The following is a 21,768-nucleotide window of genomic DNA, read 5'->3' as shown; positions in this document are numbered from 1 at the left end:
GTTTAATAGCTGCAGTCATACTTGGAACTATGGACACAATATAGTTGTCTCTGCAAATTATGTATTTCCTCTGTTGACAGAAGTTGCTGTACCTTGGGAACTGCACTTGATCCAAAGAAAGAACAAACTCTCTGATTTTGTCAAAATTCTCACACAACATAGCAGCACACTCAGTCCAAGATACCCCAGGAGTAATGACCAGGAAATTTGGAAGGGGCAGGCCAGTGATCTCTTTGTATGCAACAACATGACTTGGAGTTTTCAGTAGAGTCTTCTTCAGGGCAGAGATGAATTGATTTACAATGTCGTATTCATTCCTTATGGATTCGCAAACCCTGTGAAGGGCATACTTCAATTTAGGAAATTAACAGCTGAAACCGTGTATGGATCCTGGTGCATAAACACAAGAAGTAATTTTGCAAACTCGACACCAGTAAGCTGGAGTTTTTGCAGAAGTCCTTAATTGATTGCATTACTGCACTGGCACTGGCTTTCTGCAGCTCTTACTTTTTGAACAACATAGGCTTAACTTTGTCCCCTGCTAAGGGAAAAACTAAAATTTTGAAAACGTACCATTCCATTGAGTCTATGGTTTCAACCACAATGCTTCTCATATCGCAATCACACTCTTTCTCCTTGGTTCTTTGCATGGTTTCTTGGTGAACAGGTGCCATGTAGTTTTTTCTTAAAGTACTTTCATCAGGCATTGACATCTTTGTGTATTTTTCAAGAAATGCCTTGAAGGCTGTGTGGTTCACCTTATTGAGTGGAATTTGTGCTTGTGTAAGAGCTGGACACAAATTACTGTTTAAGTCTTCAAATTTTGACATTTTGAAGAACTCTGTTCAAGTGCATTTGATAATAGAAGTTGCTGCAATTTGTTTGTTTGAAGAGTGTTATTCGTTTGATGCTTAGAGTTGGAAATGTATTGTTTCATGTGATCTCAGTGGTGTTTTTCATCTAACAAAATTCCTGAATTGCAAATATACATCACATAACGGTTCCATCACTGTCTATGAAATCTTGTTTGAATTCCTGAGCCAGAACAATAAGTCCGGCACTGAGTACCTTGGCATGGTAAAATTTAGTAGTACACTCGCTTAGTAATTGTAACAGAGTGTGAACACCAGTTCACTTGCTAACTCAGTGCGACTGTCACACAACACTCCTGCTCCCGCTCACTCACTTGCTGTCCACACTCATTTATAACACCATTACAATGTTCTCATTCATGCTGGAACTGCAGTCTCAGTGATTCCTAGTAGCATAAAGCAGAATGCCGTCTCACTTCTCACAGCTATGCAGGTGCAGTTACTGCTGCCTCTGCATAACCAGCCACCACTTCTATATGAACAGGTGACGTCTCTTACTATAACGAACTCACATTCGTGAACAGCAGGCTATTGATTCTGGTGGGATAGAATCACTCATTGTCATTTGCATTATTGTGGGCTACTTTATAGTGGTAAAGCAAGAGAAAGAGGTTTTGTCGAACACACAATTATATTCCACTGTTGCAGGTGTGCCTTAAACTCACACACAGCATTTACTGAAAGAGGTAGGGTTCCTATTCGCACATACGTAGTGAGCTGAGGAGACATTAATTGAAAGTTAAATATTTTATATTGACTAGAAATCTTATAGAATAAATTGGAATGAAACATGAAAGAAAAAAGGAGAGAAGGGGTTATGGGAATGGTTGGGGGAAAAAGGTATAAAGGTCCCAGCAAATGGAGAAAGGTGTGTAAAAAAAAAATGTGTCTTTTTTGCAGCTGGAAACAAAATCTTAAACTGTGATTTCTTTCTGAACAACTTTAATTCAGTCTAAGAAATAGGGTGTGCTCCTAAAAATCCAAAGCCTGGTCATCGGCATAGGTGTACAGTGACAGTCAGTCTCATGGGATATATATTATCTTTGAAGTTTGTTTTCTTAACTGATTTATGCTCTTAACTATATCTAAAGCAAATCACTATCAGGGTTTTTAATGTGTTCCTGCATTATTATTCATAACACTTGAGAACAGTGTTAGGAAATTCCACACAGAAATCATGTTTGTTTGTTTAATTGCATATTCTGTTGACCATGATAATCATTATAACATGGAGTATGCAATGTGAACTAAAGTAGCTCACATTTCTGAAATAAAATTTATGTGGCTACACGCTAGCCATTTACAGTTTCATAATGTGACTCCTTCTTTGCCTGAAATAATTTGTTTATAGTACAGAATGTGGTGTTAGGAAAAAACAACTTCAGTTTGCATTTTGAAAGACTATGGCTATGTGTCATCCATTTTTACATCCAACAATAAAGGCAGAGAGTACAGTTTTTATTGCTTCTAGGTCAAAGTTGGTCTCTAGAGAGGTCTGCATATGTATTGTTTCTTTCTAGTTTGTATTTGGGAACATGCAAGCTACATTCAAAGGCAAATTAATTGTTAAGAACAAATGTTATCAGTGAGTGGATGTACTGTGAGACTAGTTAGTATTTCCAACTGCTTACACAGCTGCACAGACTTTCCTTTTTAAGTTTTAAAAATTGTTGCCTCATTTTTGTAAGCCGACAGATTCTGTTTGTTATTTATGGATTATTTATGTCAAACAGTTGTCACCTTATCAACATTATTGAATTATTGCATGCCAATTTGCGATTAGTTTACAGTGATACACTATGTATTGACCAAAAAGTTGGATTTCATACACTCAGTAGTAGTAGTAGTAGTAGTAGTAGTAGGTGGTGGTGGTGGTGGTGGTGATGATAATAATAATGTATCATCATTTTTCTTTCAGATTCACATAACACATCTCCTGCTACCGCAAAAAGAAAACTGGACACAGATCTGGAGAATGGATCTGTACTTCATGGAGAACATACTGATGATAATCTGAGCAAATGCTTTTTACACATCAAGGGGATGACGTGTGCTTCTTGTGTGTCAGCTATTGAGAAACACTGCCGGAAAGTATATGGTACTGCAATTACTATTTTCCTTCCATTCTTTGGATATCTGTACAGTTATTTAAAATGCTTCCTGGTAACACACTGTTTCTCTCAATTTCCTGGCCTCTATAACTGAATGTGGACAAAGTTCCATCTTTGATACTAAGTAAGTAGAGGGAACTGAAATTATTTATCATGTGAGATTAGATATTATTTCAGGCTAGAGTAACAAGAAGTGCTTGTGTATGTCACAGCATATAACGTACAGTAACAGATGCATTTGTATGCGATTTTATTTTTACTTAAATATTGATATTTAAAACACTATGGCATTATCATCGTCATAATAATCATCATCTGAACTCAGTGCCATTTAAGAACTATGACATTCTACAGTATCTTGACCAAACTCTTGAACTGGTTGTTGTGGTTGTGTTTCTGTCTTTTCTCATCACAGAACTATTCATGTGGTTTTATAGAGGTCATAGCTATTCTATTGCAATTATTGTCCAAAACATGTTATCGCTGTATTGCACCTACATTAATTTTGATTGTATTGTTAGCAGTAACAGAAAATAAGATGGAAATATAAAAATACCAAAACTGTGCACTGAGCACTACTAAAGATGCTTGTTGACAGCTCTTAATGATATGAAGATAAATATTCATTAGAAACAAGTGAAAATGCTTTCTGTATTAAGTCTAAAATTACTACCTAATTTCTTAATATGTAATTGCAAACAAATATCAAAAGTACTGTATGCAAATGTAATTTTATCTGCACAGCAAATTATGTCTTTATGAAAAAGATGTAGGAAATATTTATTTCCCATTCCATTGTCTTTCACCCTTGTGCAAAATCCAAAATAATTGCTGTATCCAGTTTCTCAATGCCAAGGGAATATTAAATAACAATATTTTGGCTGAAATGAAAGAAGTGTTATTGTTTAAATGTCACATAAAGTGTTTTATCTGCTTTGTTTATTGTCCATCGTCTCTAGCTATTAAACAAAATTTTGTATTAGCTTTTTTGCAGGTCACAAAGGTTAATATTATACATATTTTTAAAGTAAAGTCCTGCAGCATGTTTTTTAATTTAAGTTTACATGACTACTCTGCAACTCATGCTTAAGTACCTGGCAGAGGGTTCACCGAACTTCCTCCAGACTGTTTCTCTACCGTTTCACACCTGTACAGTATGCAGGAAAAATAAACATTTATATCTTTCTGCACAAGCTGTGATTTCTCGTACTTTATTACAATGATAATTTCTCCCTGTGCAGTCGGGTGTCAATAAAATATTTCACATTCAGAGGAGAAAGTTAGTAATTGAAATTTCACAAAAAGATCTCGCTACAACAAAAAATGAATTTGTTTCAGTGGTTACCACCTCAACTTGTGTTTCACATCAGTGACACTCTCTCTGCGATAATGCAAAATTAGCTGCCCATGTCTGAACTTTTTCAGTATCTTCCATCAATCTTATCTGGTAGGGATCCCACACCATGCAGCAATAGTAACATATAGGATGGACAAATGTTGTGTGACGATTCTTTCAGTGGATTTATTGCACTTTCTAATGGTTCTTCCAATAAAATGCAGCCTTTGGTTTGCCTTCACCACAATGTTATCTATGTGATTGTTCCAGTTTAAGTTGTTTATAATTGTAATTCCTAGATTTTAAGTTGTAATTGAAGCCTTTAAATTTGTCTGATTTATTGTGTAACCATAATTTAATGGATTACTTTTAGCACTCATGTGGATGATATCACACTTATTATTTAGAATCACTTGCCATTTTTTGCACCATACAGGTAGCTTGTCTAAAACATTTTGCAACTGGTTTTGATCTTCTGATGACTTGACTTGACAGAGGAAGACAGTAAATCTATGAGAACTGCTCATATTGTTTCCTAAATCAATTGTATAGATTAGGAAGAGCAAAGGACCTGTGAGAATTCCTTGAGGAACATCAGATATCACTTCTGTTTTACTCGATCAGTTACTACAAACTGTGACCTTTCTGACAGGAAATCATGAATTCGTTTGCACAACTGAGACGATGCTCCACAGGCATACAATTTGATTAGAAGTCTCTTGTGAGGGACTGTATCGAAAGCTTTCTGGAAATCTACTGTTATGGAATCATTTGAGACCACCTGTCGATAACACTTTTCTGTCTGTATGTGAAAACTAACCTCAGGAGCTTCCTGCCCAGAAAGCCGTGCACATTAAAGCACCCAGGAAGCACACAGTTCCAATTTGAATCTGTCCTGTGGATTAATGACGAAGGCCAGTATGCTGGCCAACATGGATATGGTTTGTAGGGGTTTTTCACATTCCACTAGGTGACTATTGAGCTGGTACCCACATTCTACTTCAGATTAACTTGCACATACAATTTACTATAGATGCCGACGGATGAGGTACAGTGCTTCTGTCCTGGGGGGTGGGGGTGAATAGAAGCCTGATGTTTAGTCTCTTTAAACCCACAGTCAGCAGTAGCAGTAGTTTGGTAACTACTGTAAGGAATTCGATGTGGTTTTTACTAATACACTGATTCACAAGGAATTTTTGTGTATACAACTTATTACCTCTAAGCTAGACAAATCGTCCATCTATAGATACTTAGTTCTATCCATGCGAAACTGGGGAAAGTTGCTAGTTCGAGATTATTTTCTACAAATGCACATGAATTTTTGACAGCAGAGTCTAGTTACTCATTCATGCCATTCTTGGTGTTGATTGGACTTTCAAATATTTTATTGCGTGTTTTGTCACATTTAAATTCTACATTGACGTCTCAAGCTAATATAAAACTGCACTTCTTTAATCTCCTTTCCCCTTTGCTGTCCACATGTTCAAGACTTTTAGAAAAGGAACTGACTTATTGAATGATTTTAAAATTTGGGACTGCAGTAGAAAATATTGCAATATTCTTGTGTATGCCTAATATATCACATTATTTATTCTCATCTAGATATTTATCTAACACCATAATCTCTAATTTCAGGTATACATGGAATTTTGGTTGCGTTACTGGCAGCTAAGGCAGAAGTGAAGTATGATCCACAGGTTATAAACCCTCTGGACATAGCTGCATCTATAAGTGAACTTGGGTTTCCAGCAGAAGTTATCCAAGAGCCAGGAACTGGAGAAGGACAAGTTGAATTAGAGGTAATTTTTTTTTCATACATAATATGACAGAAATGGAAACAGAGCTATAATGCATTGTGAATTGCTTGGTAGATCATTATTTAGCTTTCACTGGCATCAAATAGATTACTGCTAAGCTTAAATTTTCATAAAAGAATGGATAAGTATTAGTTTATAAAGAGTATAAGACCTCCAGAACTGTAAAACAAGTAGTAGTGGTATATTTACGTGCAGCTTTCACGCAGTGATAGTAGTAGTAATGATTTTGTTCATAGGATAGTGAGGTAGCTGATAATATCTTCTAATGTGTTTCCTGAATCATTCAGCATCTATGAAGTTTCTCATTCTTGATGAGATCGACTGAAGGAATTGTCCTGTGTGTGTGAATGTATGAATGTATAACATCATGAAGTGATTATGTTTAAAAATGTTGAACACACTATGTCCAGAGTAAATATATTCTTTTTCCAGATTTTAGGAATGACCTGCTCCTCATGTGTGAATAAAATAGAAAACTCTGTGAAAAAACTGAAAGGTGTGAGTTCTGCATCTGTTGCACTAACTACGAAAAGAGGACGTTTTTACTATGACTCGGAACTTACTGGCCCAAGAGATATTGCCGAAGCCATTGAACGTCTAGGTTTTACTGCAAGACTGCTCACTTCTAAGGACAAAGATGCTAAGGGCTACCTCAACCACAGGTGATGCTTGCATTGGTTAATTAAATGTTGTTAATGTTATAACAGCTACGGTGTTGGATATGTAATTTTTTCCCAAGACGATGTCTACATGTTTAAAATTTGCAGTGAGGATATCTAATCTTCACACTTAGTACAGACATACTAACTGGTGTATTTAGCTGACCTCTCCCTTATTCTTGTATTCTGTGCTTTTTCTGTATATTTTCTTTTCTCCTTGCTACTGTCTTTCATGACAAAGGACGTAATTTTAGTGCGTTTTTGTCTTGGTGAATGTCTTCCATATCTCTTAGATTAGCCTGCAAGTCTAACGACTAGCAAAACATTTGTGATTTTTCACTAGGGTAATGAACTAGACCATGCTTGCTGAGTTATACATAACAGAATTTCTCATACTGTTACAGAGAAGAAATCACCAAGTGGCGGAATGCTTTCTTCGTATCTCTTATTTTTGGTGGCCCGTGCATGATAGTGATGGCATATTTCATGATACAAATGTCGGTGGGGCACATGACTCACGAAGACATGTGCTGCGTAGTTCCAGGGCTTTCAATGGAGAATCTGCTGCTGTTCCTTCTCTCTACTCCAGTCATGGTTAGTAGACTTCCTGATTACTTTTCAGTCAGTATGCCTTAGAATTTAGTTGAACTGTTGGTTATTAGAACAGTAAGCCAGAGTATTTTAATAAAAACATTATTGGAATCATTGGTAAAAAAAGTGTGAAGTGAGCTGTTTTAAGACACGAAGTATGGTAGCCAAATTTCTGTTATTTGGCATCGGATGTTGTTATATAGACTTAAGCAAAGAATAACCTTGCACATGCCTTGAAGACAAGTGTGTTTATATATTAAATATGACGGAAGGTTTTATTCATTAGCCTCTGTCTGGTCTATTGCAAATAATGGTGTATAATGTCCAGTGTGTAGGATGTTATTCTATAACTATTTCTGAAATTACATTTTTTTCCCATCTGTAGTATATATAGGTTGAATCTCAAACTTAATGATTATATCCAGAAAAAATCTTGCACTGTGCAGTGGAATGTGCTCAGATGTGAAATCTCCTGGCAGATCAAAACTGTGTGCCAGACCAGACTCAAACACAGACAAAGGTCCTGTGTTAGTCCTGGTTTGACACATGGCTTTAATGTGGCAGTAAGTTTTGTATTTGTCCACACTCTACCCCAGAGTGAAAGATTAATTCTGGAAACGATCCTCCAGGTTGTGGCTGAGCCATGTCTTCACAATATCCTTTCTTTCAGGAGTGCTAGTCCTGTAAGTTGCACAGGAGAACCTCTGTGAAGTTTGGAATGTAATAGTTGTACTGAAGGAAGTAAAGCTGTGAGGACAGGTTGTGAATCTTGTTCCAATAACTGTCAGTAAAGCACTTACCCACAAAAAACATAGGTCCCGGTTAGAGTCAGTCTGGCAACCAGTTTTAATCTGTCAGGAAGTTTCATAATGATTATAATTAACTAGGTTCATCGTATATGTAGAACAAACGCACACACACACACACACACACACACACACACACACACACACACACACACACACACACAAAACCATGTATGGAAGGGAGTGCATTGATGTTCAGATAAAAACAACATTACTTGACCCATCAGACCCATTGTGAAAAGAGTACCCTAAAAGGGTACTAATGTTGGATTTGGCTGACACAGTGTACATATTTCTTCGAACCATGTCACTGGGTTACTGTCACCACCTCCAAAAAAAAGTAGATTGAAGAATATGGGAAGGGAAGAAGGTAAAAATGTCAGTTGAATATCCAGTCATAAAGTGTTGCATTTCAAATACTATTTTAGAGTGAGCCTGTAAGTCAGGAGAATCACAGTGAGAAGAAATGGGAAGTAACAAAATGCTATTTTTGAACTGTTATGGTTTTCACTTTTTTCTTTGTGCACAATTATTGTCCTTTTCCAGTATACAATGTAGACTGAGGAGATGGCAGAATGAAGGTACAGCATTGAAATAAAAGCTTAAAAATTGAAAAATCAGAAAGATGGATAGATACAGAGGGAAGCAATAAGATAAGGCAGGAATAACCAATGGTATAGATGTTGTCTCAGTAATGTCGTGGTTAGAAAAGAACAGTTGTAGTCTGCTTGTGATATGACTACTGAGGAAAAAAAAAAAGTTGTCAAAAGACTTCACAGTTGAAGCATTACAAGTGTTATTAGGAGAAAATGTAGCATTGAAGTTAATTTTTGAGGGCAAAGGTGAAGAAATGAAGATATGCACAGCAAGTGATGACGAAAGATGAGACTGGGAGTTATCAGAAGTGAATGAGCCATGGCTGGAGTGGAATGACAAGAAATGAGAAAGCAGTGAATTAGATCCAAGTAAATATTGACCACAGTGTGTATCTTCAAGTTACAGTCTGTGATTGTAGGCCTTTAGATTGCTCTATTTGGAACAGCATACTGAGCAAAGCCAATTGTTTCAGTATTTGGCGTAAAGTCACAAGGAAATATCTAAGCTAATATGACTGAAGAAGTCCACTTAGCTGATACTGACTGAAGAAGTGCACTTGCTGGTCATTTGATAAATTATGTAAGGTCTTTGTAAGTTGTATGACAACTTGTCGTACTGAGCAAGGTGGCGCAGTGGCTACACACTGGACTCACATTCGGGAGGATGACTGTTCAATCCTGCGTCCGGCCATCCTGATTTAGGTTTTCCGTGATTTCCCTAAATTACTCCAGGCAAATGCCGAGATGGTTCCTTTGAAAGGGCACAGCCAACTTCCTTCCCCACCCTTCCCCAATCCAATGAGACTGATGACCTCTCTGTCTGGTCTCCTTCCCCAAACAGCCCAACCCAACCAATAACTTGTCATATTAGAATTTTGATTTGTAGCTATGTGAAGTGTCAAGATGACTTCACAGAACCATTATCTGATGAAATACTATGAAGAGTGAATGGAAAACAGAAAGTCAATATTTAATCATATGAAGACTGGAACCTGTCTTAGAAGAACCTCTGTCAGGACATTGCTATTTGTCTTCTAAGTTTTCTGACCTTCCTGTTGTTTTATTACGTTGAATAAAGAATAAAAAAAACTACTTTGCCATGTTCACAAATATCTTCTGTGACATTGATTACAGTAAATTTTCTCACAAATAGAAACTGACATTAAAATGAATAAATACTACTACTTCTTCTTATCTCATGTTTATCATTTGTCAGTGGTCTATCTCATGTTTCACACAGTTGTCTATCTCATTATTTGTGCTTGCGAAAATAATTCTGGCATTCCAATTAATTTTGCACACACTACTAAATGAAATGTCTCAGGTCATTAATTTGAATCTTCCACATTTTATTAGTTCTTTTTGCAATCTTTTGCAGTTTTTCATTAATACACCCAAACAATGTTCGGTCTCATCCTGCCAAAAAGATTTTCACCCAACAGCTTACATAACGTTCTTCCAATAGTTTTAATACCAACATTTTGTTTGCAGCTTGTGATCTAATGGTTATGGTCATTGCCTATAGACAGTGGTTTGATTCCTGGCTGTTTCAGAAGTTTTCTTTGCTCTGGGTCCTAAGCATTTCACATCATCTTCATTTAAATGGAAGTCACCAAAGCGGCATGCAATAGAAGGACTTGCACAAAGTGGCCGAACGACCCCAGACAGGGTCTTGCAGCCAGTAATGCTGTACCATCTTTTCATTTCATCTACCAGCATTTTAACAGAAGCAAGAGTAGTTCACTTATGTTACTTGTTTTTGGTGATATATTTTGCAAATGTTTTAGTAGTTGATAATATTAAGTGTTGTTGATTATAAAACATGAAATTTCCAAAAGAGTGAAAAATAAAAAGAAATGACAAATAATATGAAATATTCTTGAATTAATATCATTAGGTTAATAGTCAAAGAGCTAAATTTCCCACCAAAAGCCATACTAGTGTAGATTATGTTTCACAGAAGGACTTCTTCCAAATCGCAACTCTGTTCCATAACAAAACAGCAGCAGACTGATCACAGTATATGGACAGTGTTAATGTAAGCTGGTAGCTGATATTATAAAGATACTTACTACTGTGTATTCTTATTTCCAAAGATTTCAAGGGAGAGTCTTTTTCAGTAGTTAGAATAAATTTATTAAGTGTGACTATTAATTAATTTTGTATAGCTTTTTACCTTCTTTCCTAAAATGTATGTAAGGGAGTGATAGAAATTGCTTGATGCTACACAGTTCTTTGGAGGCTGGCACTTTTACGTGCAAGCATGGAAGGCCCTGAGGCACCGCACAACTAACATGGACGTCCTCATCATGATGGCGACATCCATATCATACATATACTCTGTTGCTGTGCTGGCAGCTGCCATGGCGCTGCAACAGAAGGCTAGTCCACAAACCTTCTTTGACACACCTCCTATGCTGCTTGTATTTATATCACTCGGTCGGTGGCTGGAGCACACAGCAAAGGTAAGCAGTTGCTTCATACAGCATGTTTGTTTATTTCTACAAGCATATAATGATTTGTTATTGCAGTGTAGTGGATTTTGTTTTAGTTTTCAGAAAAATCATTAATAATATTCACAGAACCAATTAGTTTGTGGTGTAATACTAAGAGACAACTGTTATAAATAGAAAACACTCTCTCTCTCTGGTTTCATTTAGGACATTGTGAAAATCCAGTGGCTACATTTATTTACATACAGTTTTTGTTGGGACACCTTCTTAATCTAAGTTAAATATTTTGGAGTATTTCCTCTGTGACCAGTTGCACAATCAAGTAATTAAGCCACTTGTCTTAAAATTTAGCAAAGGAAGTCCATGTGCAAAGACTATGGTCACAAACTTCTTCAGGTCATGTTCTCAAACATGTCTACAACAAATGTACATAGTCATTGAGTTTACTGATTAATTCCCAAATATATTATGTGCACCAAGTCCATGAGGGTTGTGTAATGTGTTAAGGTACTGAGACCATTTTGTCAGTTGCATGACACAAGTAACACAAGAAAAGGAATACTTGAACTGTTTCATCCTCAGCATTGTATCTCTAATCTTCTTCATTAACTTCAATCTCTGACATTAGTTTCAGTTAAGTTTATTTTTGTTCATAGATAATATTTGACAGTGATAGTAGACATGTCATGTTGTAAGTTTTATACAGAGCAGACAAAATTGATTGCAAATTTAGATACAGAAAAAAGAAACATTTTTAAAGTTTTAATAATAACAGGTAATAAACATTAAACAGATATTATAGATACAGCAGAAACACAGAGAAAACAAAATGCTTTAGTGATGAATAATAATGATAATCTGCCAGGAAGTTTCAATGATAGTTTTAGCTTTAGCTTTAGTTAGTTTTTTAGCTTTAGCTTTAATTAGTTACATTTTCCATGGATCATTTGTGTGATGAATCGTAATGATGTGGAATGAGTAATTTAGCATTCACATTACTCATACATGTAAAGGATGTTCATCTACATTTACATCTACATCTACATCCATACTCCGCAAGCCACCTGATGGTGTGTGGCGGAGGGTAATTTGAGTACCTCTATCGGTTCTCCCTTCTATTCCAGTCTCGTATTGTTCGTGGAAAGAAAGGTTGTCGGTATGCCTCTGTGTGGGCTCTAATCTCTCTGATTTTATCCTCATGGTCTCTTTGTGAGATATATGTAGGAGGGAGCAATATACTGCTTGACTCCTCGGTGAAGGTATGTTCTCAAAACTTCAACAAAAGCCCGTACCGAGCTACTGAGCATCTCTCCTGCAAAGTCTTCCACTGGAGTTTATCTGTCATCTTTGTAACACTTTCACGATTACTAAATCATCCTGTAATGAAGCACGCTGCTCTCCGTTGGATCTTCTCTCTCTCTTCTATCAATCCTATCTGGTACGGTTCCCACACTGGTGAGCAATATTCAAGCAGTGGGCGAACAAGAGTACTGTAACCTGTTTCCTTTGTTTTCGGATTGCATTTCCTTAGGATTCTTTCAATGAATCTCAGTCTGGCATCTGATTTACCGACAATCATCTTCATACGATCATTCCATTTTAAATCACTCCTAATGCCTACTCCCAGATAATTTATGGAATTGACTGCTCCCAGTTGCTGACCTGCTATATTGTAGCCAAATGATAAAGGATCTTTCTTTCTATGTATTTGCAGCACATTACACTTGTCTACATTGAGATTCAGTTGCCATTCCCTGCACCATGCGTCAATTCATTGCAGATCCTCCTGCATTTCAGTGCAATTTTCCTTTGTTACAACCTCTCGATATACTACAGCATCATCCGCAAAAAGCCTCAGTGAACTTCCGATGTTATCCACAAGATCATTTATGTATATTGTGAATAGCAACAGTCCTACAACACTCCCCTGCGGCACACCTGAAATCACTCTTACTTCGGAAGACTTCTCTCCATTGAGAATGACATGCTGTGTTCTGTTATCTAGGAACTCTTCAATCCAATCACACAATTGGTCTGATAGTCCATATGCTCTTACTTTGTTCATTTAACAACTGTGGGGAACTGTATCGAACACCTTGCAGAAGTCAAGAAACACGGCATCTACCTGGGAACCCGTGTCTATGGCCCTCTCAGTCTCGTGTACGAATAGCGTGAGCTGGGTTTCACACAATCGTCTTTTTCAAAACCCATGCTGATTCCTACAGAGTAGATTTCTAGTCTCCAGAAAAGTCATTATACTTGAACATAATACGTGTTCCAAAATTCTACAACTGACCGACATTACAGATATAGGTCTATAGTTCTGCACATCTGTTCGATGTCCCTTCATCCTTCTTTCTTTCTTTCTTAATAGCCTGCATTTATTTACAAAACAATCTCACAGACATAAGGAAAGTTAGATATGTATGCTTATGCAGTTTATAAAGACTTGAAAAGTATTTTTAAATATTACTTTCACTAATACGCAAGTCAGAAACATAATTTCCCTCTTATTCTATACACCTACTTCTCCATTTTCAGCACTGCAATTGGTCTTCCTTTTTTCCCTGGCAGAAGGCATAGTATCCTCTTTCCATGTATTAAGGTCCACATTTTCTATTCTAAAATATCACTCATGGATATTTGAAATTAATTACCATTAGAAGAATGTAATCTATACAAATCCTCTAACTTTGTAACTGTTTTACTTGCTATCCACCAGTAACCTTCATATTGTATTGTTTTATTGATTCTCTTAATCATTTCTGTACATAGATACAAATTAATATGGGAAAAGGGGTATTACGAGGAGATGGAATGAGACATCATCAGTTAATGTGATGATTATAAATTCTCTATCTGTTACAAATATGGAGTTTTAAAAGCAATAGGATGTTTACCATTCTTACTGCCTCATGTGATGGTAGTATATATGATCCTCTTTCTTGCACAAAAGACATAAATGTACACTATATCTTTGTTCTCTGCTTATGAATGTACAAAAATTAATATAGATAAAAAAGATGGTTACAGTTTTTGCAGTATCTTTGTGGCCATAGTTTACAATTGCAGCTTTTTCTATAAAAGACACAAATTTGAAAATTAAAAGATATTTACAGTTTATATGACAGGATGCAAATATGATGTATTATGTTGTACTTCTTCATGCCAACAATCATTTATTGATTTACTGAGGAGAAAGGTGTGCACAGATCATTGAATTTCACACTTAATCCCCCACCCGCCAACAGGCTCACGGTTCTTTTGTGGGTTTGCGCATGCCACCTGTGGGGCCTCGAGCTATTGCAGCCAATTTTTCCTTTCCTGTGCTCCTCCCACCCAATTATCGCTCCATCCCCACTCCCTCATCCTGCCCCTCTCTGTGTTATTACTTATGTTGACTTGGCTATCCACCTGGTTTTCTGTGTTCCTTGTGGTTTTGTTCCCATTGCCTTTCCTCTTTCATTCTTTTTGGTGTTTTTCATCCCCCTTTGGAGTCTGACCTCCACTTCTAAATTTTATGTCTTCAGTGTGAGCCATTTGGGGAAGAACTCACTCTCTAGTATCTACAGTCTAGATTCCTCTCAACTCTTCCTTCCCTGCTGTTACAACTTGCTGAGCTTAGGAATTGTAATATGTCAATATGACTGATAGGTATGGTTTGGGACAGAGAGGTGACTCATGCCAAACCATGCAGAGAAACACTGGCATTGTTTCTATTGCATCAAAGGTACCCAGTGGGCCTTCTGCTGATCTTGGTGATAGCGCCACACAGTGTCCATGTGAGGGTCAGTGTCAAAGCCGATGCTGGAATTTGCCGTGTCGGAGTCAGGCTGCACAGCCTTGCAGACGTAGCCATCCTACTCGTGCCATGGCTAAGTGGTCACTGCACATATTTGCTGTGCCGGTAGCCCGGGACAGGGCTGGCTGCTACCTCAAGTGCATCTCATGGACTCCATGTAGAGTGCTGGAGGGAAAGAACCGATTGCTGTCATTGTAGTGAACCTTAGGAGCTCTGGCTGCTTGCCCTGGGCAGCTCGGTCAGTGACCGCAGACAACTCTGCACCTGGGAGGCTGCAAGGTCGTGCCCCAGCCCCAGCAGCTTGCAGCTTGCTGAATGATGTCACCCAGAGATTGGAGTCTAGCCACCCACTTGTTACTTGTGCCATTGCAGCTCTGAGGTGTGGTACGCCCTGCCATAGCTATGGTACACCTGGGCACTGGAGGTCGGTGGTAATTTCAGCAGCTGGTTGGCATCTGATATCCATCACCAGAAGATCTTCATGGGTGACCTGCATCTTAAACAATCATCATTATCTCTGGTTCTAGACTTGGACATAATGGTGACATGACTACCACCCTTTTGAGACTCTGGGCTCACTTTATCTATACATCTTATGCCTGTGTCCCTTACATAGTGCCTGTAGAAGGCACATGTGGAGAGCTCATTAATAATTACATCATCAGTTTTCCTTAGCCTTCTTTGGTCCCTACACACAGGTCACTAGGCACTATTTTAACTTCAATGTATGGGTTCTTCACAGCATGTCAGTGTCCTGTGCTGCCCTGATTACTTCACACCTGTATACTGTGCCCACGGAGCTGTGCCTTCTCGCCTGTGAGTGGTGTCGTAAACCTGCCTTGCAGAATCGTTTGCTAAATATCAATATTGCCCTTGTCTACCACCCAGCGTGACAATCGGTCCCTTAAATACTATCTTCCAGCCATAGCTGTGGAAAATTTACAAGAATTCCCCAAATCCATGCCTGCAGTTATTCGTGGCACAGCATACCTCCTCCCTTCTGAGAAGATTTGTCCCAAATCTATAACATCATGCTCCCATTCAATTACCTTAACATGAATAATTTACTTACTGAGCAAATTCTTACGAATTCATTATAAAGGACTTATGCTCACCCTTTGCTACTACCTGTACCACTTATCATACACTTATACACTAATAAAGAACTTTAAACGAACTGCTTCACTGACCAATGGTGGTCAACCATTCTACCGGTAATTGGTGGGTTGGTATGTTCACAGCCTGTGGTCTCTTGCATCTTATCCAGAAACACGGTGCACAAAAGCCTGCTAGCAACAATCTGCAACTGTTGGCTGATAAGCTCTCCACCAATCTTTGTGTTCCTGTTCTTCCTGGAATTGGTGTACATACTGCCACATTTGTTTCTTCAAAATTCCTCTTTGCTGGGACTTTATTACTGTGCCCAAAGACTGCAAAAGGTCTGGATTGAGTATGTCATTTAAATACACTACATTTTGAATGAGTAATACCCTCAGAAATCCTTCTTGCCAATACGAGATATTCTGTGACAGTGTCATAACAGTTGAGCCTTTAAGTGTAGTTGGAACACGAAAATCCATCCCAACTGCCTCACAAATTGAGCCATTAATAATTATTCTGCTTTCCTAAAGCTAGAGTTTTTTCAGCCCTTCCAGTCTGACTCCTTTGTAGCAATTCAATCATACAGTTTCTGGCTTGAGTGCATACTATAATCAGTGTGTTCCCATCATATGGAAATACGTTTGGGCTGGCAGAAGCTCCTTCCCACAACTCGTCCTGTTTACTTCCCCCAGAAAGAAACTCACTTCACATGTTCGCATATCAGTCCATATTTGGCAACTCAGACAAATCACAATGTTTTCTTGCATGCATCTTCCCAACTCTACTCATGGTATTACCACATGAGCCTGCCTCTCCTTCGAGACTAGCAGTACTTCCTGCGTTCTCACCTGCACCCACTTCCCCAGTATCCACCATTTCACTGGATACGGGTGAATGCTGTAGCAGTGAAACTCGTGAGTTTCTCCCCACAACAGGTACACGGATCGCTACTTGCACCCTGGCTCCACTTGTTTCCATCTCCACGCCAGCTGTATGGGAGAACAGCACCAGATTCTGCTGCAACACTTCAGCATTATGCTGTAACTCTGTGGGAAACTGCCTTTGTGCCCACCACAATCTCGCCATGAATTCCCTCAGTGTAACCAGTTCGAGACAGTTCGCAGCTCGAGGTCTTGCGGTAGCATTCTCGCTTCCCGTGCACGGGGTCCTGGGTTTGATGCCCAGTGGGCTCAGGGATTTTCCCTACCTTGAGGTGACTGGGTGTTGTTGTGTCATCTTCATCACCATCATTCATCCCCATTCTGGTCGGAGGAAGGCAATGGCAAACCACCTCCGCTAGGACCTTGCCTAGTTGGCAGTGTGGGTCTCTTGCTTCGTCTCCTAAGCTCCTCGGAGTATGGGACATCGTCATCATCAACCAATATGAGACTAAGTTCCCTATTCACCGCATGAAACATCACCTCCTGTAATATTGTCACTTCACTCCTAGCATCCCAAATTGGTATGCTAGTCCATGCAACAACCTCGCTACATTCAGTTCGTTGTCTAATGTGCTAAATTGCTTCTGTATTTTCTCCAAATCGCTATTGAGCACTTCCCTCATTTTGCTGTCATCCCCAGTTACCTCTGCTGCTAATTCCCATACTAATCCTGTGTTATTCAACACCCCTTGCTCTAAGTTCGATAACCACATTGTGTGGCACTCTGTGGCACCCTTAATGGAACTTGCCATCTGCTGAACCAGAACAACTGTGCTGTTTAAGTCCTGCACTTTCTCTTCATGTGCTGCTCCAAATGTTGTCTTTAAAAGTTTTTGGCCAGCATTTACCCAGCCCTTCTTCCACTGACTCCTAGATTGAGGAACTGTGTGTACCAACTGTGGTAACTGCACCCTAATTTACTGTAAGTGAACTGCAACACCTGGTGCTCTCCCTAAATAAAATATTCCCCTGAGCCTCTTGTATAATTCTGAAAAGGCATTCTCCAACTTATGCACCTCATTCCTACTTTCCCTGATTTCCCATGTTGTTTTTAGGTCCATTTATGACTAGTGAGCCACGCATCTGGTTGTCTCTAAAACATCACACACCATTGTAGAGGCTGAACAACGATTACATGACCTGCTTTGCCCTTGCAGACGTGTAGGAACAGCAGAACCATCCACATTCCACAGGATGTTCTTATGTATTCACCACCTGTAGAACAAAATTACTCTATCACTCTCTCCCTCCTTCCAAGAAAGCACAATCCACAAAAAACAGTATCTGTTATAATGACACAAAAAATTAACAGTTTCGCAAAAGAAGAAATATCCCAATGGAAAAAAAATACAAACTCCATGATATTAAAAAAAAAATTATACAACTTACATATACGTGACCTTAACCTGTACAGTGCATCATGCACCTTAAGCTGCTCGCCAGTTCCAGGTTCCTTCTTTTTACACTTTGTAACTTTTCACCTCCTGGTTGGTTGCCAATAACTGTGGTATCCTCTACGATTTCTTTAAATGGTTTTATGTGACTGATGTGTATAACATTATTTAATTGTATCTAAAAACAAAGATGATGAGACTTACCAAACAAAAGCGCTGGCAGGTCGATAGACACACAAACATACACACAAAATTCAGCTTTCACAACAAACGGTTGCTTCATCAGGAAAGAGGGAAGGAGAGGGAAAGACAAAAGGATGTGGGTTTTAAGGGAGAGGGTAAGGTGTCATTCCAATCCCAGGAGCGGAAAGACTTACCTTAGGGGGAAAAAAGGACAGGTATACACTCGTGCACACACACACACACCTATCCGTCCACACATACACAGACACAAGCAGACATTTGTTGGCCTTTACAAATATCTGCTTGTGCCTTGTGTATGTGCGGATGGATATGTGTGTGTTTGTCAGTTAGCTGTTTTTTGTGAAGCTGCTGATGTTTCTGTTGTTGGTACTAATTCTGTAAATGTGGAGTTGGTCTTACATTTTGCTTCTGCTTTCACTTCTGTGAATAACAATCCTTTTAACCCTGACAGCCGGTACCTGCATTCTCACCGCCTGAAACACTGTTCTTATTCACTCTGAAGCTCGAACTCATTCCAGTGTTGAGACACAGAAATGTTAAATTTTGTCAGTGACAGCAAAATCAACATCATTTGGTAGACTGTTGTCAAATACTGTTGTTGAAAACACTATACCTGTTTGCTAGCAAGATTAACTTCTTTCCATAGTCTTTTTGGAATTCCTGTTTTGTCTACCACTTCTGTCAGAATATGCTACAATATCCTTCATGTCATTGTTCAATTTCTTACTAAAGTGTTGGATTACATGTGATTCAGTGTAGAATGATTCTCTTTAAAGAAAGCCCTTGAAGCCACATAAACATTGCAGACTCTTCACTATTATGGTCAAAAATACCAAGATTATGCACCAGTAAGTGACTATAGTAAAAGTTTCTGGAACGTCAGGACAAGTTAGTGTCTTTGCAAATTGAAACTTAAGAGTTTCTAAAGAAGCTCCTTTCTTTTCATTTCTGAGCTCTCATGATCTCTGCCTTCCACAGATGTAGCTCATGAGGATTTTTTATTGTTTCTATTTTCTTTTCTACAATTGAAATACACTTATTAATTTTCCAGGTATCACATTTTAGCCAGGTGTCCATTATGGACTATAGAAAGGAAGACTAAAAATCTTCATTAAAACATTGTTTGTAGATCCATCCTTTATGAGCTGCAATTCTTTCCCTACAAAACCCTAAATACATATCACACACTATTTTTATGTTGAACTAGCTGTTCACAGCCTCACGTTGCTGTGGTTCAGGCTGGTTAAATGTAAAAGAAAGAATAGAGAAAGCACATGTTTCTAATATCTGTGGGAATTAAATAAATATACTAATTTCCTTCTTCCCCCTGTTTCCGCTGTCTCCTCCTCCTCTTTTTCTTAATTTTCTCCTCCTTCCCCCCAGTCTATCCAACACCTCATCCCTACTCTCTCTGTCCATCTCCTCCTTTCTGCTTTCTATGTCCATTTTGCCCTCCCCTCTCCATCCATCTCCTCTTCCTCCCCACCCCCTCCCCCCTCTTTGAGCTTGAGCATTTTTATTGTTGTTGCAAATTCAGATTCTGTAGTTGTATTCTAATCATAACCTGGTAAGCCATAAACAGAACCTTCTTGTTTGCTAACATTTCAGTAATATATATACAATTGCAAACATTTATTACAGTAAAAATTTGAAGTAAATTGGTCAAGAACTTATTGAGATTTTTCATAACAATGTTCAAAAAATAGATATATAAAAACACACTCATATTCAAACGCAATATTGTGTCAAAATTTCAAAGGAATTGGCAAAGAACTTCCAGATTTAGAAGATTTTGAATATAGGTAGTTTGGACAAAGATATTTTGTTTCATTCTCAGCCATGTGGTGAGTTCTACAGTAATGACCTTCATTTGTGGAAAATTAAGCTAAATTGTCTTTGGCATTAAACCTGTCAAATTATTTGCAAAAATTGAGATAACATCTTCCATCCATTTTTTGCTCTACCAATGTAAGTTCTGAGAATTCTCTCTATACTGTGACCAATGACTTGTAGTAATTTTGAAACCAAATACTTGTGTACCATGTCACAACATTCTTTTGAATGCTTTGTGAAGGTACATGTAGTTGCTTTTGCTTTTTTCTGAATTATTTTAGAAGGTCTCCTATTTGCTTCCATCTTCTCTGAACAACACATCATATGAAACTATTTTGTGCATGCACTTTCTCAAAGCCAAAATAATTTGCGAGTTACCATCATGTTTTTAACCTTCACCTAATTAGTGCAGCTATTCCTGCACTCATAATCGGAAACATCACGAGGACGTCTTTCTCCAATACATCAGCAGCTTTCTGTTGTATATGCATTTCCTGAGTTCTTGAGCAGCTTTTGCACATTCTAAAGTTCTTGAGCAACTTTTGTATATTCTCAAGCCAATTACGTGTCTTTTGTTTTGCATTCTAGGCCTTTCACAGTCTGTCAGCTTAATATTATCTCACTTGTCTACAATGAGTGGGTGTACATTACCTTGTGACAGAATGGTTTTGAGTATGTGGCAGAAGTTTCGCTGGGAAGCCTTTACACGCCCTCCATACAGTTCTGATCTCTCCCCATGCATTTACATATTTGTATTGCTCTGAAGAAAGACATTCATAGTTGTAAATTTGCTTCAGACAAAGAGGTGCAAGCTTGGGTACAATCATGGTTCTGTAGGCAACTACAAAAATTTTTCCTTGAAGGTCTTGACTATCTTATTTGTATCAGTCACATGGCAGACTACTCTTTGCATTAACAGATTTTGTAATATATCATTAAAATGTTGCATTTAATGTTCTTACCTTAGTTATACAATACACAATAAATCGTGTGTTTCTGACTTGCAAATTGTTGTTGTTATGTACACTTTTAGTGATAAATTTTACTGGTTATAATGCTGCCAAAATGGCTTTATCTTGCAGGGTAAAACGTCAGAGGCTCTGTCAAAGTTGCTTTCACTAAAGGCAACAGAAGCTCTTCTTGTGACACTTGGAGATGACTTCAACATTCTATCAGAGAAGCAGATCAGTGTTGACTTAGTCCAGCGAGGTGATGTCTTGAAGGTAATATGAGTGTTTCAATATGTGTTTGG

General features: G+C 38.2%; 1 protein-coding gene across 5 annotated transcripts in view; it reads left to right on the top strand.

The window, feature by feature from the left end:
- Positions 1–21,768, top strand: part of LOC124711163 (copper-transporting ATPase 1) — a 524,020-nt gene that overhangs the window by 271,341 nt on the left and 230,911 nt on the right. For all 5 annotated transcript variants that reach the window (XM_047241073.1, XM_047241077.1, XM_047241076.1 and 2 more), the window contains 6 exons: positions 2,791–2,970; positions 5,955–6,118; positions 6,569–6,798; positions 7,200–7,389; positions 11,020–11,253; positions 21,599–21,739. In XM_047241073.1, coding sequence (XP_047097029.1) covers positions 2,791–2,970; positions 5,955–6,118; positions 6,569–6,798; positions 7,200–7,389; positions 11,020–11,253; positions 21,599–21,739 — 1,139 coding nt within the window. The remainder of the gene's footprint in view (positions 1–2,790; positions 2,971–5,954; positions 6,119–6,568; positions 6,799–7,199; positions 7,390–11,019; positions 11,254–21,598; positions 21,740–21,768) is intronic.

This window comes from Schistocerca piceifrons, chromosome 8, assembly GCF_021461385.2.
Source record: "Schistocerca piceifrons isolate TAMUIC-IGC-003096 chromosome 8, iqSchPice1.1, whole genome shotgun sequence".
Lineage (NCBI taxonomy): Eukaryota > Metazoa > Arthropoda > Insecta > Orthoptera > Acrididae > Schistocerca > Schistocerca piceifrons.
The sequence above is the reverse complement of the archived record's forward strand: the minus strand, read 5'-3'. Positions and strand labels throughout refer to the sequence as shown.